The 24,930-nt window shown below is 40.3% G+C and overlaps 1 protein-coding gene across 1 annotated transcript in view; it reads right to left on the bottom strand.

The window, feature by feature from the left end:
* The window catches only part of SIK2 (salt inducible kinase 2), a 104,356-nt gene that overhangs the window by 74,757 nt on the left and 4,669 nt on the right, over nt 1-24,930 (bottom strand). The window contains exons 2-3 of the mRNA XM_054004873.1: nt 18,625-18,741; nt 8,587-8,650 (exon numbers count right to left, since the gene is read on the bottom strand). Coding sequence (XP_053860848.1) covers nt 8,587-8,650; nt 18,625-18,741 — 181 coding nt within the window. The remainder of the gene's footprint in view (nt 1-8,586; nt 8,651-18,624; nt 18,742-24,930) is intronic.

The following is a 24,930-nucleotide window of genomic DNA, read 5'->3' as shown; positions in this document are numbered from 1 at the left end:
GGATGCACTTACAAAAATACTCTGGGACAAGATGAATTAGTTGCTCAAATACCATAGTTATTGACACTTTAGAAGGACAGAGAAAGAGCCATACATAAATATAAAATGATTTTCTGCCTATCTAAACTAACATTTGGGAATATTAAGATGATATTCTTTTGTTTTAAATCTATCATCAAGAATGATCTGTTACCAGATATTTACAATTTTATCTTTATAAAGACTTTAACTTCAGAAAATGATCAAACTTTATACAATAATAATAAAAATATCCACACTGAATTCTTCTTACCACCACCAAGAGACCTGTCTTTTAGACCTGCTAAGTGCCGGACACACACAGCACTTACTGTAATTTCTATGAGGAGTAAGGAGTCAAATAATTTCACTCCCAACGTACGCTGTTCTATGAACTTTCTTTCTGCATCGTCAAGATTATAGGAAGGTTACAGGAATGATAATTGCAGAAGATTTCCATTAGCAAATACAATCTAGCTATGTAGAGAGTCCAGGCTTATTGAAACAAACAGCATTTAGGGCATCATTCACCCCCAATTAAGTCAATGTACATTGTCTCATTGATTTCCGTGGAGATGAATCAGGCCCCTAACACAGATGGCATGAATTACTTGTTCTAAAATTCTGAATAAAAATTCCTTATGAAATCACGAAGTGTAGGTAGCCAGTTTGTGTAGCAGGAATGATCACATCTCAACTGCACAACAGCTCTGTGGTGCTGTGTAAGATTTTGGGGGGGGGAAGGGGCACAGGAATTGTTTAGAAGGTTAGAGGAGCAGAATCTCCCCTCCTTGACTGGATATTCCCAGAAATATTTCCGAGGTCAGAGGATCCTATAGCAAACAGGCCTGTGCTAATGAACAGTGTTTGTAAATGGGATAACATTCTTTATAAACTTAAGGAAATGGCACAATGAATATTATGTCCGATTCCCCTTTCCTGATTCTCAAAATTTAGGAACAACTAACCAGTCTCTGGGCTAGACCAATACATTCCTGCCAGAGCGACTCACTGCACACATGGGAGTCAAGAGAAGGCAGCTTTCAGCCATTCTTTGAGAGGTAACACACTGTACTATAAATAAGTGTAATGTGCTAATATAGCTTAGAAGTGCTGCATTTAAAGATCTAATTGATGTTATGTTCTGTATGTTTCCTCTCTGTAACCTCACTTGGTAGTAAAAACCTAGTTTAAAAAAAAAGGGGGGGGGACTGCTATAATTAATTTATTATGGAAAAAGTTCAGTCTGTTGCTACTGGAGTGAACTTTACCCCTGCCTTCTTCACAGAAGCAGGTAGCATTGATGCAACAGCCTACTTGCTGAAGGACGAGATCTCAACTCTGTACAGAACAGGTCTCACAGGGGACTTGTGTACACAGAGAGGTCACTGAGGACATAATGACCCAAAGATAACTGGCTGGTAATGTCACAGTAAGGTCTCATGTGTCTGCCACTCTTTCAGAGCTCTGACAATTATTTAATATATAGTGTAGTAATGCTCAGAGCCACAATCTGGATGAGAACCCTAACGTAGTAGGCACAGATTACCTACCATCCATTCTAAGGTTTTCTATGGTTCCCACAAACACAGTAACTAAGTGCTATGACAGCACAGAACAAGAAAAGAGCCTGGGAATCATTTATGCGATTGCAAGAGTGCAATAAGGGGTTAGCTTCAGGACTCTGGGGTCTCCCTTGTTTCCCCATCTTGCAACATGAGGACTGAACAAAAGCTTTAATGCAAATGTTTTAAAGTTTCTGAGACACACTGAAGAGCGACAATCTGACAAATTGCTCAATAAACCTAGTGGCTACAGATTCCGAGAGTCAGCAAACGCCTTCTCTGCCCTCCTGATCTCTTCCTTCTGAAGCTTCAGAAACATTGGGCCTCATTCTCCATTGCCTTGCAGCTTGTGTAGTCATTTACTCCAGTGCAAAGGAGGTGTCAAATGCTACCAGATCAGAATGGTAGCATTTTATACCCAGTTTGCACAGGTGCAAGTGATGAAAAGTTGCAGAGCTTGTCTACACTTGAAACACTGCAGTGGCACACCTGCAAGGCGCTGCAGCTGAGCTGCTGTAGAGCTTCAGTGTAAACACTCACTACAGTGACTGGAGGGTTTCTCCAATTGGTATAATTAATCCACCTTCCCAAGCTAGGTCAGTGGAATAATTCTCCCATCCACCTAGTGTGGTGTACACGGGGGTTAGGTTAACTTAACTCATCGTTCAGGGGTATGGATCTTGCACACCCCTGAATGACATAGCTGTGTCAACTTAACTTTTGAGTGTAAACCTGGCCTCGGATGGCTAATAATCACACTAACAGGCTTTTCTAGTAAGCAGGTTAGGGTAGTGTTAAGAACTGGGGGCTAAAGCCAATTACAGAATCCCCTATCATATTGGTGCTGAACAATACTAAGTACCGCTGAATACCATCTACTAGGGTTAAGCATGAGACTTGAATGTAAATATTTCCTGGAGGTGTAATAGTGCATGGTCATCCAGCAGGATGTATAACCAGAACCAGTAAAACAATAGGATCAATTTCACAATGCTGTGTGGGGACCTTAACTCATGACCTCTGCCAGAGGGGAAGAGATGTTTATTAATCTGGAATTTTCATGATAAATAAAAAGCACGGAAAATGTAAAATCCTATAGCCTTCCACGCAGCTTTACTAACGCACTTAAATCCTGACCTGCAGCCCTCCCTGCCTCTTGCTATTCCAGACAAGGCCCTTTCTATGGCAGGGCCCATTAGCCATGCCAAAATTAGACTGGTTTTGTGATATGAACCAATATCTAGTAGGGACTGTGGTGGAGCTCACAAAACATATTTTCAGCTGTGCCCTAAGAAAGATGTGAACTCCAGCCCCTAGAATATACTGGCACATCACCCCAGATTGCCATCAAACACTATTTTAAAAAAAAGTTTTATAAGAAGATTTAGAAATCCTTATCTAAGGTGCATCTAATTCCATTTTCATGTACCCAGACAGCCTACTTTAAACATTCAGTTTATGTTTTGCAATCCTAAATCTCCCCAATCCTGTTCCCTGTTCATTAGGCACTAAACAATCTCACACCAATTACAAGAAGACAAGGTGCACAGACTGATATATACAACATGGTTATATTTCAACAACGATCATTGCTTAAGAAAAGCCACATTTCCAAATCACAAACAAAAAATATTAGTTCCATCTTTTCCAGCAGGCTGACCTCTCCATCCAGGAATCTTCTTCCATTCCAACAGATCAGAACTCTAAATGCTGATCATATCCCGTCACAACCAAGACCACACACCATCCTGCTATTGTGGAAGCACAGCCAAATAGAAAAGGTCTCATTCTCACCCTATTTCCTTTCTGAACCCATTAACTCTTGCATCTACAAAGTTGCTAATGTAACTAAGCCTATACTCAAATATTCCCAACAGTTTAGGGTAATATACAGAAACCCAAGAGAAAAGGATGCCAAAATCTGCAAGGTTAAATTCTACCTGTGCTAAATCTTTTAAGACCTCTGGGAGCACTATTTTAATAGATATATTTAAAGGTGACTGGAAATAGACTAGCTGAGTGACAGCATCATCTTGTTTGCACAGGAATAGCCCTTGTTCTTTCTGATACCTGCAGACTGGCAAATCTAAACCCTCATTACACCGAAATGTTGATAACCGAGAGTAGCCTATTTGGACCGAGTACTCTGAAGACCTCTAAAAGGCCAGAACCAAGCACAGCTGTGTTACATTATCACCCAAGACTGCCAGACGGGCCCTAAAGACCCAATGCGTGATGAGTGCTCTCCTTAGTCTATTGTCAGGCATCTGTCATTTTAGGACAGCCCAAATCTTCAGCGATTAGAAAGGATTTAACAAGCCCAAGGTCTGGTCTACACTGAAAAGTTAGATCGACCCAGCTACATCACTCAGAGGTGTGCAAAATCCACAAACAGTTAAGTCTAACCAACCCCAGGTGTACATAACACTAGGTCGACAGACCTAGATACCGCCTCTTGAGGAGGTGGATTCCTACGTTGCCAGGAGAACCCCTCCCATCCCGTATAGTAGTATCTACACTGAAGAACCACAGCAGTGCCGTTGCCACTGTAGCATTTAAAGTGTAGACAAGTCTTAAGTCATCCCCACTGCATCTGTGAGGCAACAGGCCAACCCACCACTATACTGGAATACTGAATGTAAATCTTTATTCTCTGTTAGGCTACACGTATCAGGTTTTGGGGCTGAGACCATCATGTGCTATGGGCAGCCACTTATTGGATATTCTTGTGCTGTTAGCAGCCAAATGTCCAAAAGTTCTGTGGACTGAAGGTGGCCCATCTTCAGTTTCCAGTGCCAGCCACCTAAAATGCCACCACTGAAAACGAGAGAATCAATATTTTGAGGCAAAAACCACAAGCACATACTTGGCTTGCAAATAGAGAGTACATCAACAAGCAAAGATATGGAAACAAAAACCCTCAGTAATTTAATTACTGGCCTGGAATCTGCTGACTGCCTGTTAATTGTTTGAGCTCTCAAACTGTTAAGAGACCACACTGTGATTTCCTGAGTTTTTTCACCCCATCTGAGGACATCCACAACCATGGCAAATATATCCAGAAATGTGAGTGTCTTTAGAAAACCCTTTCTTTTTCACAATCCTATAACAACTTAAAAATGAAGCTCCCAATCCTCCACCTCTTGTCATGTTCATAGACAACTAGAGACCTTTGTTAGACATTGAATTCATCTCCCTTTGAAATGTTTCCAAATGTTCGGAAGATGAGAAAAAGCTTCCTTCACATCTTGTTATCCTAATGAAATGATGGAAGTTCTTTATTACTACCACTGTGGAAGGAACACCTTGCAGGAATGTTCTGCCAGGCAAAGGCCAGACACCTGTGTGAGATACGAAATACCTGTGTGAGAACTGCTCAGGAGGCTCCATACTCCAAAATTCTACTTCACAGTTCTCACTCAGTTTTATTTGCTGCAAAGGGAATTCTGTTCATTGGAAGATTCTGATATGACAGAATTGCTTTCTGATCCCACCAGTGAAAACTGGCAAGGCCAGAACAGCAAACAGCCTGTGGGGCCCAGAGGAAACACTGCCTTCTACGTAACCATGTGTCATGACAGAGCCTCTCGGCATATTATGGTTCTTTCAATAGCAAAATTCTCAGACTGGAAAATAACAGAAGAATAGAAACTACGGTAAGAAAGCATAAGGCCAATCTCTATCCAAAGTCTTTTTCTTAGCTATATAAAGGCAGCAATAATTGGTAATGGGGAAAATGACAGTAGATGCCCCAGAGGTGTCTTGTGAAATGTCAACTATTCCCTCATGATAAAGAGAACAGTATAAGGTCATTTCTTTTGGGAGGAATGCTTTTCTTCTCAGGTAACTTCAAAGAGCAAACCTTTGACTCTTGTTGCATAAAGCCCGGGCTCATTATCTATTATGGTTGCAAATCTGATGGCGAGAGGTCAATACTACTATGTTTACCCTTTCTTCCCTTCTATATAGCCAGAACTACTAAGTCCCAGCATCTAAAAATTACCCTGCCCTCTGTAGTGCACACATAAAAATAATTTCTGGGCCAAAGTTTTTCACTAACTACTAGTTTTAAAATGATCAAAAAGGAAAGGTAAGTCTGCACGTTCCTTCTGCCAAGATGTCATCACTTGGAGAGCATACAACTTGGGACTCAGATGCATCGAGGTGACTTCTTTATTCAGCCTTTCTTCATGGTTACAGTCTTCGGAGACCAACAGAAGCAAAACAACTCTCTTTAAAATATCACAACAAGCAAAATGCCAAATTTCATTTGAATTTATTATGAAAATCTTGTCCCTGCTCCAATTTCAGTGCTCAAAGACAAAACTGAAACAAGGTCAGGTTCATGTTAGCTAAACTTACCAGAATTTATTGTAGAGTGACTCTGAGCAGCTAGGAATAAACACTCCCCATAGGAGCCACGTTAAAAAAGTAAGTCTGATGACTGAAAAAGGCTAGAAACAAGAGTGCTTTAGCTTACCTGAAATATGGTTTGGGCCACTATTCATTGTGACAGAAGAACATCTAGCATGTTATGTAGGAAGCGTAAACCCAGATCCTGATCTCCATTACACTGGTGTAAATCTGATAACTTCGTCTTCAACTGAGTTACATCATTGTAAATGAGATCAGATTTCGGCCCACACTCCAAGAGCTAATGCAACCAGGAGAATCTCGAGTACAGAAGTTATTATAACTGTGTATTTGGCACTGTTGCAACTGTTTCTGAAATATTGTGTCCAGTTCTGGTGCCCACAATTCAAAAACGATATTGACAAACTGGGGCAGGTTCAGAGAAGAGTCACAACAATGACTGAAGGATTAGAAAACATGCCTTATAGTAGCAGACTCCAGGAGCTCAAGCTATTTAGCTTAACAAAAAGAAAGTGAAGGGGTGACTTGGTTACAGTCTACATGTACCCAAGTGGGGAACAATTATTTAGTAATAGGCTCTTCAATCTAGCAAAGAAAGGTAGAGCACGATCCAAAGGCTCAAAGCTGAAACGAAACAAATTCAGACTAGAAATAAGGCGTAAATGTTTAACAGTGAGGGTCATTAACCATTTGGAACAATTTATCAAGGGCCATGGTGGATTCTCCATCACTGTGATTTTTTAAATCAAGATCGGATGCTTTTCTAAAGAAGAGTGACTCTAGGAATTATTTTGTGTTATACAGGGGGTCATATTAGATGATCACAACAGTCCCTCCAATCTTGGAATCTATGAATCTACATTGCTTTTTAATATACAATCAACTCTGCTAGAAGGACACCACATTTCCTTAACAGAATTTTGTTAAACCTTACATTAAGCGTTTACATTTTTAAGAAATATTTTTGTATTTCAATTAATAAAATGAGGAAAACAGTTTCAATTAGTGTCTCAGCTTTTCCGTGGCAGATAAATGAGAAAGTGTGCGCTACAGTATAAATGTCCCTGAGGCTTCAATTTACACAAGAACGGCCATACTGGGTCAGACCAATGGTCCATCTAGCCCAATATCCTGTCTTCCAAAAGTGGCCAGTGCCCGATGCTTCAAAGGGAATGAATAGAACAGACCAATTATCAAGTGATCCACCCCCAGTTATCCAGTCCCAGCTTCTGGCAGTTTTATAGATTCATAGATTATAGGACTGGAAGGGACCTCGAGAGGTCATCGAGTCCAGTCCCCTGCCCGCATGGCAGGATCAAATACTGTCTAGACCATCCCTGATAGACATTTATCTAACCTACTCTTAAATATCTCCAGAGACGGAGATTCCACAACCTCCCTAGGCAATTTGTTCCAGTGTTTAACCACCCTGACAGTTAGGAACTTTTTCCTAATGTCCAACCTAGACCTCCCTTGCTGCAGTTTAAACCCATTGTTTCTGGTTCTATCCTTAGAGGCTAAGGTGAACAAGTTCTCTCCCTCCTCCTTATGACACCCTTTTAGATACCTGAAAACTGCTATCATGTCCCCTCTCAGTCTTCTCTTTTCCAAACTAAACAAACCCAGTTCTTTCAGCCTTCCTTCATAGGTCATGTTCTCAAGACCTTTAATCATTCTTGTTGCTCTTCTTTGGACCCTTTCCAATTTCTCCACATCTTTTTTAAAATGCGGCGCCCAGAACTGGACACAATACTCCAGCTGAGGCCTAACCAGAGCAGAGTAGAGCGGAAGAATGACTTCTCGTGTCTTGCTCACGACACACCTGTTAATGCATCCCAGAATCATGTTTGCTTTTTTTGCAACAGCATCACACTGTTGACTCATATTTAGCTTGTGGTCCACTATAACCCCTAGATCCCTTTCTGCCGTACTCCTTCCTAGACAGTCTTTTCCCATTCTGTATGTGTGAAATTGATTTTTCCTTCCTAAGTGGAGCACTTTGCATTTGTCTTTGTTAAACTTCATCCTGTTTAACTCAGACCATTTCTCCAATTTGTCCAGATCATTTTGAATTATGACCCTGTCCTCCAAAGTAGTTGCAATCCCTCCCAGTTTGGTATCATCCGCAAACTTAATAAGCGTACTTTCTATGCCAATATCTAAGTCGTTGATGAAGATATTGAACAGAGCCGGTCCCAAAACAGACCCCTGCGGTACCCCACTCGTTACGCCTTTCCAGCAGGATTGGGAACCATTAATAACAACTCTCTGAGTACGGTTATCCAGCCAGTTATGCACCCACCTTATAGTAGCCCCATCTAATTTGTATTTGCCTAGTTTATCGATAAGAATATCATGCGAGACCGTATCAAATCATGTTGAGACACCCAGAACATGGGGATGCATCCCTGATCACCTTGGCTAATAGCCATTGAAGGACTGATTCTCCATTAACTTATTTAATTCTTTTTTGAACCCAGTTGTCTTCTGGCCTTCACAATATCCCCTGGCAATGAGTTCCACAGGTTGGCTGTGTGTATTTATTTTATAAAAACTGATCCAGTAAGATGAAATAACCCGCAGAAGTAAATGATTTAATATTTTAACATTAAAATATTCTCTTGCTTACCGAAAATTTCTCCGTTTTTGGCGTATTCTGTCACAAGGTACAACATGCTTTTGGTCTCCATCACCTGTTGATGGAGAAATTGCATATTAGTTTAGTTGGAGAAGGGTAAAAACTACATAAATATAGCTATTACAGCCCTTCTCCCCCAAAGAAAGTCACTTAAGGTCTCAAGCCTGCAAACACGTACACAGATGCTTAAATTTAGTCACATGACTGACTTCAACCAGGCTACCGTGTGCTGACGGTTAGCCAAATGCTTAAGTACTTTGCTAAAATTGGAGCCTAAATGACAACTTAGATTTGATTCTTAGTCCCAAATAATAGCTATGAGAAGCTGACAACTCCAAATGCTAACTGAGTGAACAGACTTGGCCTGAAAGTGGTTTGCACTTGAGCCAACATGTCTGAGTAACTGTTCTGCTTAACTCTTCTTCTGACTTGCTGGAAAATTATTAGTGTCTGTAGACAGGAAAGAAGCTTGGAGCCCTTGCTGCCCTCAGTCGTCATGGTGGAAAAAAACAATGCATTGCACGTTTGGGAAAGAGTGGCTAATCCGATAAATCATGAGATTCTATTGATACCATAATGCAACTGTGCGCAGTACGGTAATGGAACCATCACATCCCCAGTTTCACCTTTCTGGAAATTTTACAAACAACTTAAAACTTCTTTCCTCAGACATCTATAGCCCTGATGCTGTTTGAGTGACCTTTTCCACAAGTTTCAGAGTAGTAGCCGTGTTAGTCTGTATCAGCAAAAAGAACGAGGAGTACTTGTGGCACCTTAGAGACTCTACGGTGCCACAAGTACTCCTCATTCTTTTCCACAAGGATAGCCTGTTCTCAATTTGGAAATACTGGACAAAATCTACATCTCTAAATTTGACATAAAAATTTCTGCGCTGTCCCAAACAAGGGGATTTCACCTAAGAATTCAGGACACAAACTTGCCAAGAAATCTACCCCCAAAAGGAAAACTTCCTTGATTACACTGCAGTTTTGATTCCTATGCATCACCCTAGCTTAATCTTTTAAATGCTCCCTCAATATCTCATTACACAAGTAGCAGGACCAAAAACAGACTGAAAAACTGTATTTTAAAATAAAAATAGTCATTTAGGATTTTCTTCTCCAGCAGGTTATAACAATTTAAGTGTCAGTCACATTTTGGACCTTAACTATTTAAACAAACCTGAGCACTGTAATTTGTTAAAGACAGACCAACCTGAGTAAGTTGTGGGCACAGCCTCCTTTAGTCATGATTTTCCGGCTTTTTATTTATTCACAATCTGGAAACTACTGCAACAGTTTCAAGTAAATAATTGTTTTTGAAGAAATGTGTTTTTCTTCTTAGGTTTTAAAACATATTTTAACATGTTGTATGTAGCCATGTTGATCCCAGGATATTCAAGAAACAAGGTGGATGAAGTAACATCTTTTACTGAACCAACTTCTGTTGGCGAAAGACAAACTTTCGATCTACACAGAGCTAAAGAACAAACAGCTGAAGACGTACTCCGTGTAGCTCAAAAGCTTGTCTCTTTCACCAACAGAAATTGGTCCAGTAAAAGATATTACCTCACTCACTTTGTATCTCACATACCTTTAACAGAAAATTATAAAACCCACATGAATTACCCAAAAGATTTGATATAGCTCTACAGATAGAACACAATGCCTGATCTTCAGAAAGTCCAACCATATCTGGGTCCTTATTTAATTCTATAAAGGTCCAGAGTGCATTTTGCCTGTAATTTTCTTTATTGAAAAACAAAATAGTATGGAAAGGTTGGTTGGTTTTAATTCAACACCTGGAGGAGGCAGGAAACGTCAATATTGTATTTTCTACACTAGAAAGCCATGAATTTGGTCCCCATTATGCCCAGCCCCCTCAAATAGGGAGCTCTGAGACTCATATTGTGGGCATACCCCCATGATGGGCACATTATATGTAGATAGATTAGAAGACTCAATGTTTTTGGCATGCTAATGTTACTTTTATCTACTTACCTATCTACCAAATGTATTTCTAATGTGCCAATGACAACAATATCTAGGAGGCAAACATAAAATTAAAAGTTGCATTACCTTTGTCCGTAACTGTCCTTGCTTCCCTCCAGTCCCTAATTTAACTGCTTTCCACTCCTCCCTCTCCCTCGTTTTTCTTTTTTGTCATTCATTTAGGAGATTGTGATGAATTTTACTTATGCTAGCTACTAATTTTATCCCCTAACATTTGCCTCTATTCTATGAATCACAAGTTGATTTTAAAAGGAAGTGCCAGACTATTTCCCATAACATGAAATTAAAGCTAAACAAGACTTTGCTAAATCAAGCCCTTTGTCTTTATTCAGTGGAATAATTCTGTCACCAAAGGGTTGATCTTTTATGTGAGCAATCCCACTGCCTTCAAAGGGCTGCAGGATCAGGCCCTCAGTTTGAATGCAAAGGGGTTTTTTTCTTTTGTTTTATTTTTTGGTGCCTGCAATTTGAGTTAAACATGTTTCTTGCATGATACTTCAAATACGAAATCAGATGAAGCACCATTCATGAAATAAATTGGCCTAAATTTACTAAAAAGGTTGTTGACAGGGAAGTTAGGCCCAAAATGTAGATTCTGTAACATATAAGGATGTAGATTCAGATCAAAATCTTACTCTGAAATGCCAATAACCCAAAATGCCATGGTATCATGTTTGTATGAATAACAGAAAAGGAAAGATAGTAGAAACAAATGTGAAACTGACTAATCTATTTTTACCATCCAATTTAAGTGAAATGCAAAAAGAATACAGCATAAATAGTGAAAAGTAAAACAGATTTTTAAGAAGTCTTTCAGGTCTAGAGTTCGATCATCCAGGTTCCTCAAGTCTTGAGTGGGAGGTGAAAAACTTAGAAGAAGCTAAAGCTAAAAGCTATAGAAAGACTATAGAAGCTTCTTCTGGTATATGTTCAATGAATTCAGACATTTTTTAATAGTTGGAGTGATTGTATTTGGCCATTAATGCTTCAAAGTTTGCAATCCTGAACTGTAAGGTCACAGAGGAGTAAGTTTTACGACCAAAAAGATCCAATCTCTTCCACTCCGTTATATGGAGTGGATCTGGAGTGGTGTTGTCTGCCCCGTTCATTCATGGCGTGCGACAATAAAAATTCCACTCTCTTGGAAGGTACATAATCATTTTTAATCTGTTCTTTTGCAAGTGGGCATAATTGTTGCTAGGGTTTGCCAGATAGTCTTGGCTAGGTCCATGAGAGCCTCATTTATTGGAGGAGTAATCTTGGAAGAGGTTGAAGTTTGGAGGATGTCCAACAACGTATGTTGGGACTCTGCAACTTCTTCCAGCGGTATACCCAAGGAGTCTGCAATCCTCTTAAACAGTTCTTGGAACTGTTTAAAGTCATCCCCATCGTAGGTGGTGGGGGCATGATAGTTTCATCCGCAGAGAAGGATGAAAAACTGGCAGATACAGTGACTTCCTGATCTGAAGTCTCCTCCAGTTTCTCGATTGCCTCTTCCAGGGATTCAGAGGGTCGAGGTACTGAAGGTGATGGAGAATGCCTTGACCTCTCCCTGTGTGGACTGGGAGGCTTAGGGTAGTGTTGGTGGTACGCTGCTCATGCGTCCCAGTAGGCCCACTATGGTGGGAATGACATTTGTGGCAGCATCCAGGGGTGTCTGTACCATCCTTGAGTTTCAGCTCTTGGGTGGTACTGATGTTATTCTAGTGGACCCGGTCTGGTGGCCGTCTGTATAGGCGAAGAGCAATGGGAGGAGTAGATTTTCCCTTCCTCATCATCATCCTTGTCACTGGATAAAGGAGGAGCTGATCTGGTTTGTGTAGCAAGTTGGCATGGTACCAACCATGCAGAAATAATGTCGGTACCGAGGAGTGGCGATTCCGGTGTTGACGAGACTAAAAGGTCTCTATGCTGGAGAAACTGCTGCAGTATGGAGAGTATATCTGTTCTGAGCAGGGTGTTGTCAGTGGTACTGATGCCTTTACCGCGATTGTCAGTGCCGAGGGTTGTGCGCCATGGAGGCAGGAGGTGATGCCATAGATTGTAGCACGACCAAGCTGCTCAGTGCTACTACTGCATGTTTGAGTGGCTCTGGCAGTACCAAGGCAGGGATTGTAGGTTTCCCTTTTGTGCCTTTGTCTGAACCCACCTTAGGGTCTTTGGTTTGCACGGTACCGGATGATCCCGCTGCGTCAGAGGTGGGTGGTCTTGGTGCGGTCAGTACCAAAGGGGTCTGACGGGTCAGGGAACTACAGGTCCTATAAGGTTACCGTCCTATCGTCTTCAAATCTGTGTCCATATGATCCCACTCTAGGTAACTGATAAGCACTGTTTCATCTACAAGGTGGGATTGAGAAGTCCTGGCAGCCACTAAATAAAGTGACTATAACACTGCTCTGTCAAATTTGGTGTAGCTGATTTAGACTGACCAATTACTGAAGAAAGTGATGGTCTCTTCTGAGATAATCCTGGCTTCTTGCTGGGTGTGTACACAGAAGATTGTTGTCAAAGGTAGGTGGGTATCCTCTGTCTGAACTGTCTTTGGTATCTAAAGAACTTGAGATTTGGGGCTCAGGTGTAGAGGCAAACAGGTCATCATCCTCCCTAACTTGAACAGAGATACATGATCTTAGATCTAGGATGAAGGAACATCATACCTGCAGAGTTGAGGAGTGCATCCAGGAGAGAAGAGACTCTCTCCTAAAAAGATGTAGGCATTGTAGTGAACAAATAACCCAACATGAACTCCCAGTATGACAATATGGCAAAAAAGGGCTAATGTGAGCCTTGGATGTATAAACAGAAGAGTAGTGAGGTGATTTTACATAGGTATACGGCACTGATGAGACGGATACTGGAATATTACATCCAGTTCTGGAGGCCTCATTTTAAAAATGAGGCTGAAAAGGTTGACAAGGTGGGGAAAAGAGCCAGAAATTTCTCCCAGAGACAGTGCTGATCTTTGCGCCGACTTTGGTATTGTGAGTTTGGAGATGTGGATCAGTGCCAAGTGTTGAGCATCACTTGCCCCTACCGAATGAACAAGCTTAGCACTCTGCTGCTGAGAGCAGAGAGAGGGTTTGAGTCTCTCCTTGTGGGACGAGGGGGATCAGTACAGGCAGCAGTGTCTATCCAAGTGTTCAGATCTCGCTTGCCTTGGTGAGACTGCAGTACTGGTTCTCAGTGCCAGGGTGGGAAGTTGACACCAAGATAGTCTTCACTGGTTCCTGATCCTTGCCAGATGGGCTGTGGATTTTTGCCAGTAGTGAACTTGGATGTTGCATGACAACTTGCAGGGGCACTGGCTGACTGGAACTTAGGGACCAGATCAATCTTGGATGTCAAACCTCGCTCTTCGGGCGCTGAAGTCCCTCTCATTGATTGTTTGACTCTGAGAGTCTCTGGACTTAGTTGCTGAGACAGAAAAGGAATGTCATACAGAGCAGCAGTCTAACATATGGTTCTCCCCGAGACGACAAACACAGCAGCTGTGGTCATCTATGAGTGGAATAAGTGTCACAGGACTGCCACAGTTTGAAGCCTGAGGGTTTTGAATCTGCCAGTTTAGGTCTGGATACTGGGTAAACTTACAGAAGAAAAAACTTAAAATTTAATTTGTGGGGGGGGGGGGCAGGGTGGTGTGGGTGTTCATATAGAAAAAATTTAAAAGGAGGAAATTGAAGGGAATTAACTAATTTACGAGAGAAAATTCTGCTAAAAGGAAGGGAGTGGGCATCACTTGTTTTGTCTCGCTGCAAAAGGCAGTAAGAGGAACTGAGGCTCCCAAGAATATAACATGTAGGTGTAGAAATATTATATTCTTGAGAGCCAAAGGACCAAATATACTAAACGACGACCTGTAAGAAAGATGTTCCCCCTCCCATTCATTCCTACCATAATGTATTATCCTTAGACCCTATTTGGGAGATCCAGATTTCAAATTCAGCCTCTAGCTGGTAGGTATCTGAAAAGGTTCCCCCTTCCCATCCCAGAGCTTCCTCTAGCTTTTGGGTTGCTGTGGAGAGGATGGGTTGTGTAGAATTTCTCTACTACTCTACTTCTGCCTTGGCCTCCACTTTTGAGTTCACCTCCCTTGTCAACAGTTCCAGTACTGCTCCTGCTCAGGGCAGAGAACATCTGGATGCCAATAAGACAAGCTGGCATTATAAGTCCCTAATCATTTCAGACAGATTTTGATTCAGCATCAGTGGGAAGTGTGTGTGGCATGCCTCATAAAATCAGAAGGACTAACTGTTGAATGCCTTGAAATTCTTTACACAATATATTGGGTTCTGATGCCAGTCTCAGTCTACAGCAGGCCTGATACACAACACCATCCAGACATCAGAAAAGACTCAACAACATCTCTACACTTCAGACTTCAAGAAAGAAGTGTGTGCAATGAAGAACAAACCAAGAAACGTCTGAAACTGAACTCCCTCTACCTCATCTCTTTGTGCCAAAGTCTGTTAAATTATCAAGACACAATAAGACAAGGAAAGGGCAGTTTCACCTTTAACTCTGAACCTACCCAGCTGTACTGCAAACCCCATACATCAACTGAAACTAGTCAGCAGATACAAAGATTCTGTTCAGAATTACACAAATAGGTTTACAGACAACCTCTATAAGTGGATCTGCAGCATCATGGTCTACTGTGTGTATACAGATTTATTCATGACTTCGGAAAAATAAAGATCCAAATCATGATTTGCCCTGCACCTTGTGTACTTGCTTACACCCACACAGACAGGAAAGGCAGCATTTTGCCCCGATGTAAATGACCATACAACAATGAACTGGGACCTGGATTTTTAGGGGAACTGGGCAGTTCAAAGGATTGGGTTTAAGAATCTTCCACTTGCACGTGGTTGGTTTTAATTGAAAGTTACCACTTACACTGGTCTACAGTTTTTGAGACGTCGTCTGCTTCAGAGATAAAATGTGCTATTTATTATGTATTTTGATGTGCTGAATTCAAATATGACAATTAAAACAACTGATTGGCTACTGTTTCTAAGATATTTAAGTTTTTACAATTTATGTCTATGTATATTGTGTAGATAGTAGAGTTTTAATCATAAATTGTAAACCTAGGTCTTTTCATGTGTTTATGGTTGCTTTACATGATAATATTTCACCTGTCCTGTTATATAACACTTTAAAAGTCAGCAAAAGGGTTATGTAAATAAAATTTATTATGAAACAAAAGGCAAAAAACTATTATGTACATAGTTTAGTCCTATTCAGTGTCTACTCAGTGCTTCTTGGCTTGTCTCATGTATTCATTAAATGGAGCATCTCTTGTCACTGTCCAGCAATAGTCTCCAAGCATGGATGGGCTCCATTTGCCCTGATAGCGTTTCTCCATTGTTGCAACGTCCTGGTGAAATCGCTCTCTGTGCTCGTCGCTCACTGTTCCGCAGTTCGGTGGAAAAAAATCTAGATGAGAGTGCAAAAAATGTATCTTTAGTGACATGTTGCAACCAAGGCTTTTGTATGCCTTGAGGAGGTTTTCCACCAACAACCTGTAGTTGTCTGCCTTGTTGTTTCCGAGAAAATTTATTGCCACTAACTGGAAGGCTTTCCATGCCATCTTTTCCTTGCCACGCAGTGCATGGTCAAATGCATCATCTCGAAGAAGTTCACGAATCTGAGGACCAACAAAGACACCTTCCTTTATCTTAGCTTCACTTAACCTTGGAAATTTTCCACGGAGGTATTTGAAAGCTGCTTGTGTTTTGTCAATGGCCTTGACAAAGTTCTTCATCAGACCCAGCTTGATGTGTAAGGATGGTAACAAAATCTTCCTTGATTCAACAAGTGGTGGAAGCTGAACACTTTTCCTCCCAGGCTCCAATGACTGTCGGAGTGGCCAATCTTTCTTGATGTAGTGGGAATCTCTTGCATGACTACCCCATTTGCAGAGAAAACAGCAGTACTTTGTGTATCCAGTCTGCAGACCAAGCAAGAGAGCAACAACCTTCAAATCGCCACAAAGCTGCCACTGATGTTGGTCATAGTTTATGCACCTCAAAAGTTGTTTCATGTTGTCATAGGTTTCCTTCATATGGACTGCATGACCAACTGGAATTGATGGCAAAACATTGCCATTATGCAGTAAAACAGCTTAAGACTAGTCTTCGATGAATCAATGAACAGTCTCCACTCATCTGGATCGTGAACAATGTTGAGGGCTGCCATCACACCATCGATGTTGTTGCAGGCTACAAGATCACCTTCCATGAAGAAGAATATGACAAGATCCTTTTAACGATCACGGAACATGGAAACCCTAACAACACCTACCAGGAGATTCCACTGCTGTAGTCTGGAGCCCAACAGCTCTGCCTTACTCTTGGGTAGTTCCAAATCCCTGACAAGGTCATTCAGTTCACCTTGTGTTATGAGGTGTGGTTCAGGAGGAGGAGGATGGGAGAAAACGTGGATCCTGTGACATTGATGGTTCAGGACCAGAAGTTTCATCCTCTTCCTCGTCTGACTCAAGTGAGAATCATTCTGGTGCATCAGGAACCGGCAGTCCTTCTCCGTGGGGTACTGGGCGTATAGCTGATGGAATGTTTGGATAATGCACAGTCCACTTTTTCTTCTTTGACACACCTTTCCCAACTGAAGGCACCATGCAGAAGTAACAATTGCTGGTATGATCTGTTGGCTCTCTCCAAATCACTGGCACTGCAAAAGGCATAGATTTCCTTTTCCTGTTCAACCACTGGCGAAGATTTGTTGCACAAGTGTTGCAGCATATGTGTGGGGCCCACCTCTTGTCCTGATCTCCAATTTTGCAGCCAAAATAAAGGTGATAGGCTCTCTTAACCATAGTGGTTATACTGCGCTTTTGTGATGCAAAAGTCACTTCACCACAAACATAGCAGAAGTTATCTGCACTGTTCACACAAGTACGAGGCATCTCTGCTCACTTTAGCTAAACAGAAATGTGTCCCTTTGCAAAATCAAACACTGACAAATAAGAGAGCACGACACTGTATGATTTCTAGAGCTGATATATGGGAATTTGTTCAGCAGAGTGATGGAAGCTTCGTTATGATTGCATCCTCCATGACTTCTAGGAATAACATGATGCAATTCATATCATGTATGACGCAATACCAGCTTCAGATTGCATCATTCATTGTTTTGCCTAAAAAGCAAGAACTGTCCAAACCCAGTCATAGATTTATTCATAGATCCAGTCAAAGATGTATTTTAGTCATTTCTGGTTTAAATTGAGATCCCTTCCCTTTAAAACTCACTTATTCTCCGCCATTCCCAAGTCAAGGGTCGTATATACTGACCCAATAGCATATCTTGAAAACTAGAGCCAATCAACAATTTTAAGCATCACTTTCGTTCTCAGTGACCCAGAATTAGTAAAGTTTGACTACATTTATTTCAGAAGCATTTTGGCTGTAGAGCAGTGTTATTGGCAGGTTGGTAACTTCCCTGAAAGGAGACTGGTGGGTTCAGTCCAGATCCCAGTGGACAAGTCTTTACAAGATTACCAACATTATCAAGGGTGCCAAACGTTATGGCAGTGGGTTGCTCAACAGAAAAAAAAACAAGAAAAACCAAAGGCCACTCTCACTCTCAGTTTAGGCACATAGGCAAAGTAATGTGAAGGAAACTTGCACAGCTGCTGCTCATACTGTACCTGCTACGTGAATAAATAGGAGGTTCAGTCTCCAGGTATCTCTAGCATCTCTCACCAGCACTAAATCACCCCGTTTTTTTAAAAATTAGATCTCAGACACCTCTGGAGTTACTCTGTATGAGGCAGACATGAATGCTAACCACAGAATGAATTAGGCCAATATGCTGCTGTGCACGCACAAAGACTAAAAACACACCCAAAACAACTCAACCACATAAAAGCCGAATGTATACTATGAACCAGCAGCCCATAAAATGTCACTGATGTAGAGGACTAGACATCCATAAACATTTTACACAAGAACATGTGGGGGGGAGGGGAGAAGCAAGAGGATTGTAACTGTACCTGGTAGAGTTTTATTATGTGCGGGTGGTCGAGCATTTTCATTATCTGCACTTCTCGATAGATCTTTTCCAGGTTCACTGCATCCAGCTGAGATTTGTCAATTATTTTTATTGCCACCTGTAGCCCAAGGAACAAAAATGTTTTTTTCTTTAAATCAATTTTCCAGTCTTGTCTACCCCTGCTTGTTAACAGGGCACCAAATTCCTAGGACTCTGGATCATTTTTTTAATTTCAAAAATAGACTTGCTATATCTTAGAATTTGATAATTCACTTATTAAAAATAAGGCACATAAGATGATATGCTGCTGATCCAGAAACTCAGCTGCTGACCGAAATCCTTTTAGCATTGTCAACAGGTGCAGGCAATACCAGCAGGGGCTTAGACAGAGGAGAAGAGACCTCAAGTGCCTCTTAATTTGTGCATGTGAGCAAGTGGACTGAAGTAATAAATGGAGAAACTGCAGTCTGACGCCTGGGAACATGAAGCAATATTGAGGGATGAAACAGCTTGCTGAGACTTCTTGCAGCAGCCCCATGTCACTATCTGGGACAATGCAATGATAAATTCTCAAACTAAAACTAGTCAGTATTTTTTTTCATTTGCAAAATACACTAATAAAACCTTCAATTACAGCTTGCTTTTCTACCCCAGAGCCCAATCCTGCAGATACTTATGCACATGCTTAATTGCATGCACGTAAGTTGTTCCAGGCAGCCATGATTTCACCCACAAATTTTAAATAAAGTTTTGAACTCAAGTTCTTGACTCACCACATGCAATCAAAACATACTTAGCTAATGCAATTTGGATTGTTAAGGATTTTTATTTCAATGTGATTAATGTTCTAGATATACGGATTTCTGTAATTAACCTGTTGAGAAAGTGTAAAATCTCTGCAGGGAAACTCATGTCAGTTACACAGAGGAAACAGAGTCCATGTTATTTAGAAGCTAAATAAAGGTCCTACTGACCTCATTCCCAGTCAATACTGGAGAATTGAGTTACATAGAACTATACTTAAGGGATTCCCAATTTCACCAAAAAAGGAAACAAAATGTTAGGCGCTATAAAGAATGCAAGAGAAAATACTGAGAATATTAAACAGAGCAAATTCCTTTTTTTGGTGTGAACATACATGGTGTAGGAATAAACAAGGATGTAAACAAGAATTCAGTCTGTTAAAAAAAATTAAGACTCCCCCTCCCCAATTTGTTTACTGCCAATAAAACTGATTTGTGAACAAGTTTATGCAGGCATAATTTCTTCAACCTATAAAACAAGTTTCCTAGAAAATTATAATAACCAAAACCAGACACTAAAAATAGAAACAAAAATTCTTACATGCACCTTAGGAAATATTTGCTTTAAAAAGTTATTCCTTACATGTCAAATTTCCCCACTTTCTCTCATTTACTTTATAGTAGCTCACCGAAAAAGCAATATCAAGCAAACACTGAAACTGGCCTATTATATTTTCTTAATTTAACAGGGCAGGTGTGCTCTGGGTGGAGCCCTGTTTCAAGCACCACTCAGCTTCCTCCCTCAATAAAAAGAATGGAAACCACTACTTCTCACATAAAGTTACCCAACATTTCTAGGGTGATCCCTACCCCAAACTGATACTTCACTTTATCCAGATCCTGTCAGAGTAACGGATCGCCTATTTTAGGTAAACCAGGAGGATTTATATTCCAGTTTATTAGAGAAGTACAATCCAAGTGTACTCACTCACCAGACAAGCCTAAATCAAGAAACCAACCACCTTCTCTCACGTTTGTATGATCAATTTTTAATTTTCCCATTACTTACATTAATAGCCTAATCTCTCCAAACCTCCCCTGAACATGGTATCTTACACAGCATCAGTCTTGCCTCTTACTTCATTTATCCACACTAACCCCTTGCTCTAACTCTGTTCCTTAGTAGATGCACAGATTGCAGAAGCGTTATCCATAGAGGAATTCCTGAGCACTTTCCATTTCCTCTCTGTTCTTTCCTTTCATTATTCTAGCCCATTTACTTTTGCCTTACACTTGAACCACTGCACACTTTTACCTTGTTCTCTCCCTCTATCCCTTTATAAGGCTCCCTTTAATCACAACTAAAATAACTTTCTCTTCTTGCTTGCCTGTATCTTCTGTGTGACAAGACTAACGTACAGAGGCTGACAGGAGCGAAGTTGTGTAGGGATTCAAAGAGGAGAGCGCTCATGTCTGATATAAAAAGGTGAGGGAAAGCCAGTAAAGGGTGCTGTAGTGGAGCAAAGGCAGAATGATGGAGCACACTAAGCCCAGGTCTACACTAGCGGCGGGTGTGTGTGTGTGTGTGTGTGTGTGTGCGCGCGCGCCTAAGATACGCAACTTCAGCTACGTGAATAGTGTTGCTAAAGTCGGCGTATCTTAGGTCAACTTACCTGGCCACGAGGATGGTGGCGAGTCGACCGCTGCTGCTCCCCCATCGACTCCGCTTCTGCCTCTTGCGAGCTGGAGTTCCAGAGTCGACGGGGAGTGCAATCTGGGATCGATTTTATCATGTCTACACTAGACGCAATAAATCGACCCCCGATAGATCGATCACTACCCGCTGATCCGACAGGTAGTGAAGACCTGCCCTTAGTATCCGTGGCAGCGTTCTGGACAACCTGAAGTAAGGAAGCAGCAAAACTCTGCCTTCCTAGGCTCTTCCTTCATCTTTTTCAGTTCATCCAAAATGCTTCACTCTCTTTAATATACACTTTTGTATTTTGGATTTCCATTCCTCCCCTCCCCCAGGAAAAAAAAATCTAGTATTTATATGGCTTGCAATTACAAGTTCCTGCAGTGAAGCGTGTAAATTCCTTGAATTGAAAAAGTGAATTTAAAGTACACAAGCTCTGCTGGTTTTTCCAACAGAGTTTGGCATTTCCACAATTTGCTCCTGTATTTGAATACAGAATCTCTACAGAGATTAAAAAACACTGAAGAAACAAATATTTCAATGAAGAATGTTTCTGCTTTCAAGTCTGTCTATAAACATTTCCTATGTTGACAACTTTCTCCATGTATGTTAGGCAGTTATAGCTCCCAATGTTAGCAAAAGCGCAAGCCCAAAACAAAGTTTTTAAAAGATACAATTCAGCTCAGTTGTCTTGCAAACCATAAAAGACCTAACTCCTCAGTCAGACCTAGCGAAAGAAAGAACAGATGAGTTGTGAGAGGGTAAAAAGGGTCTTCGTTTACCTGTAATCTCACTGACAGTTAATCTATGCCAGATGCTTCTGTTATTTCAAGAGTAAATGTATAATTATAGTTTTACCATATTGTTGACTGAAGTTATTTAAAAAATTATTTAAAATTGAAAAGACATTTTTCACATTTACTTAGCAAATTCCCTTCTGGTATGTGAACCAACTAAAAAACAAAAATAATCTCTGATCTGGGACCAACCATGCAGCGTTTCATCCCCAAGGGAGAATCTTCAGAAAACTCAGCATGTAAAAAGTGAGTTGTAGAATTGAGTCCTGCTGTAACATTTATTATAGTTTAATGTTAAATTAATGTGCTTTCTTTGTGGCTTTCTGCCACTTCCTCCTTTTCCAAATGTTCCCCATTGAGGGACATGCTACAGATGTTTAAAAATTTCCGAACAACACAACCTGTCTACATTTAGAAGATGGTGAAAAGACTGAAAATAATTCCTTCATCTGAAGGTCAGGAAGCCATACAGATCCAAGAAATTCAGTCCTCAAGTCAAACATTTCAGTGCAAATCCCAAGAAAATCTGTTCTAATGGCTTCCAAATAACATTAGTCTTCTCATACTAAAAATCAGTCTCTCAGATTCTAAAGAAAAATGCATTTGCATTAGAGATCAGTATGCCACACAATCTCATTAAAGAAAGTCTATTGTACTAGAGTTCTACATTTCCCACACTATCAAATAGCTGTTTATTGCAAAAATTCTATCACTATCACTTAACATTTTTGCTCTAAGAACCCTGCACTTACAGCTATGGAACTTGCAAATACCTGTGTCACATTTAGTTTTCATGTAGCGTATTCAGGTACAGTAGTGTGTCAAAGAACCTGACAAGCCAACACTTCCTGTGAAGTCTGAAAATGTGTTTATAAAAGCCTTATCACATTAAGAGCAAGAATGTTCTTTTAATGTCATCAAGCCTTGAACTCACGTAAGTGAACTTGTTTTCATATCTCCATATTTAATCACAAGTGACATGATCCAAACAAGTTCTAAAAAAATTCAGTTTTGGTCACTTAAAATGTAATACTTGGTAGCCTTACAACTTTCCTTGGTTAGATCTACATTTACAAAAGCCCTAACTGTTTAAAAATGCAATTATGTTCTTTACAATTCGACTAATGGGCAAGTTATTCAGCTGTATTAGGTGAACTCTGGTATAAAGCTGAATGGACAGTCCACAGAACAAACAGACCCCGAATTAGCATCCAAACCCCCCTCCTTCTGTGGTTTAGTTATTATTACTAACAAAAAAAGATGAACTTCACTTTTAGTTTTCTTCTTACCACTGGTTGTCCCTAGGGGTTCCCTTCAGGACCTCCTCTGCTCTAATGCTCTCTCTTCACTCCTGTTCTCTTTCCAAAGAATCCCTTAGTATCTCCTTTTTCATTCTAGATGGAGTTAAAAAGCTGCCCCCACAAAATGAGTTAAGCAAACTTCAGCAGCTTTATATAGTGTTCTATCACCTCCTGTGAGGGTAGGTCAACAGATGAACCCTGCCAAGCTGTTAAAAATCCATAAACACCATCTTGCTTCAGTCAAATGTTTAAAAATCAAGATTTTCAGCATACAGATCACTCAACATGACAGTTGCCACACTGCCTCTTTGATCTAAAAGGTAATTATACGAGTGTAAATGTTTTTTATTTAGCTACATGCTAGTTCATTTTTTTTAATTTCTGAAATAATCCCACATGTGGTACTCTTGCTGACCACGAGTAGCTGTGTATCGGCAACACAAAAAGCGTTTATATCAAATAATGTAGACCAATAAATATTAAAGGCTTCTTATTTCTAGTTCATCCAGAGACTTTATAAAAATACTCATGATAATGAACTGAATAAAATGTAGTGTGTACTCTCTTGCTATAGTTAAGCACTAGCAGTTTTTCTGAAACAAAGATGCAGTAAGAGGTGGCGCTAATTACAGAAATATTTTGTTGTCTATTCTCTAATACAGGTTGAGGTTTTATATTAGGATTGACATTGTAATATATGTGTAAATATTTTCTTAATCTGAAACAGAGTATTACAGACATTTGGCTTCTCTGTTTCAAATGTTTAAAGGTAGATTAGATACCTCAGCCTTTTTTAATCCTGAATTTTTTTGCCCTTTGTTGGATCTGAAGGTTTAGAGAAAAATCACTAAGAAATACTATGCAACTATACAAATGTGAGGTTGCACTTAGCACTGAGCTCTTTTTCACTAGCAATCTTAACAGTGTCTTGATTAAAACAAAACATGGGTCAAATCCTATTTAGTTCAAATTGGAGATGCTGCTTCTGACTGCAGCAAAGATTTTAATTTTACATTTTTGCACTAAAACTGTTGAACTATGAAATCTCTCTCAGTGAAACTGAATATACAGCTCACTAGCAATCACTAATATTTTCCAGAAATGTCATAACATAGCACTAATCTTTCCAGTATACTGCATAAAGGTTTACCTGGTACATGACTGAATTCTCATTTCTCTAGCATGGTCAACCTCTATCTATGGCAACACATGCCACCACCCACAGGACACACCAAATTAAGGACAATTATGCAAGCCACATGATTCTAGCATACTCCTACAGTTAGGTTGCAAATCACTGTGTATTTGCACACCTCTCCCCACTACCACACACAACTTTCATGATTAAGAGTAATAAATGCTTTAAATCAGCTTAAAAGTGACCTGAAAAGGTGTAAAAAAAAAAAAAAAAAAAAAAAAAAAAAGGTCTACACCTCCCTTACCCTCCCCTCCCCCCCATTGCTTTTAAGATGCATAAAAGCCTAAAACCTATTTGAAATCTTGCTTCAAAATATCAGGAATAGTTAGTCTTTCCTTCCTTGTTTTTGCTAGAGGACTAGAGAATTGGAGTGGGAGCCTTCTCTGCCTTCAACTGAAAGGGCAGGGAACTGAAACTGCCAGGCATCTAAATTTAAACAGATATCAAATGAAAAAAAGTTAGTCTGACTAATAATCCTTACTTTCAATTTTTCAAGATGAATTTAATTTCTATTTAGTTTTGATGCTACCCTTATATAGTCCTCCAGAAAAAGAAGACCTAAACTTCTAACG

Source organism: Malaclemys terrapin, chromosome 15 (assembly GCF_027887155.1).
Source record: "Malaclemys terrapin pileata isolate rMalTer1 chromosome 15, rMalTer1.hap1, whole genome shotgun sequence".
Taxonomy (NCBI): domain Eukaryota; kingdom Metazoa; phylum Chordata; order Testudines; family Emydidae; genus Malaclemys; species Malaclemys terrapin.
This window is presented reverse-complemented; position numbering and strand designations above follow the sequence as displayed.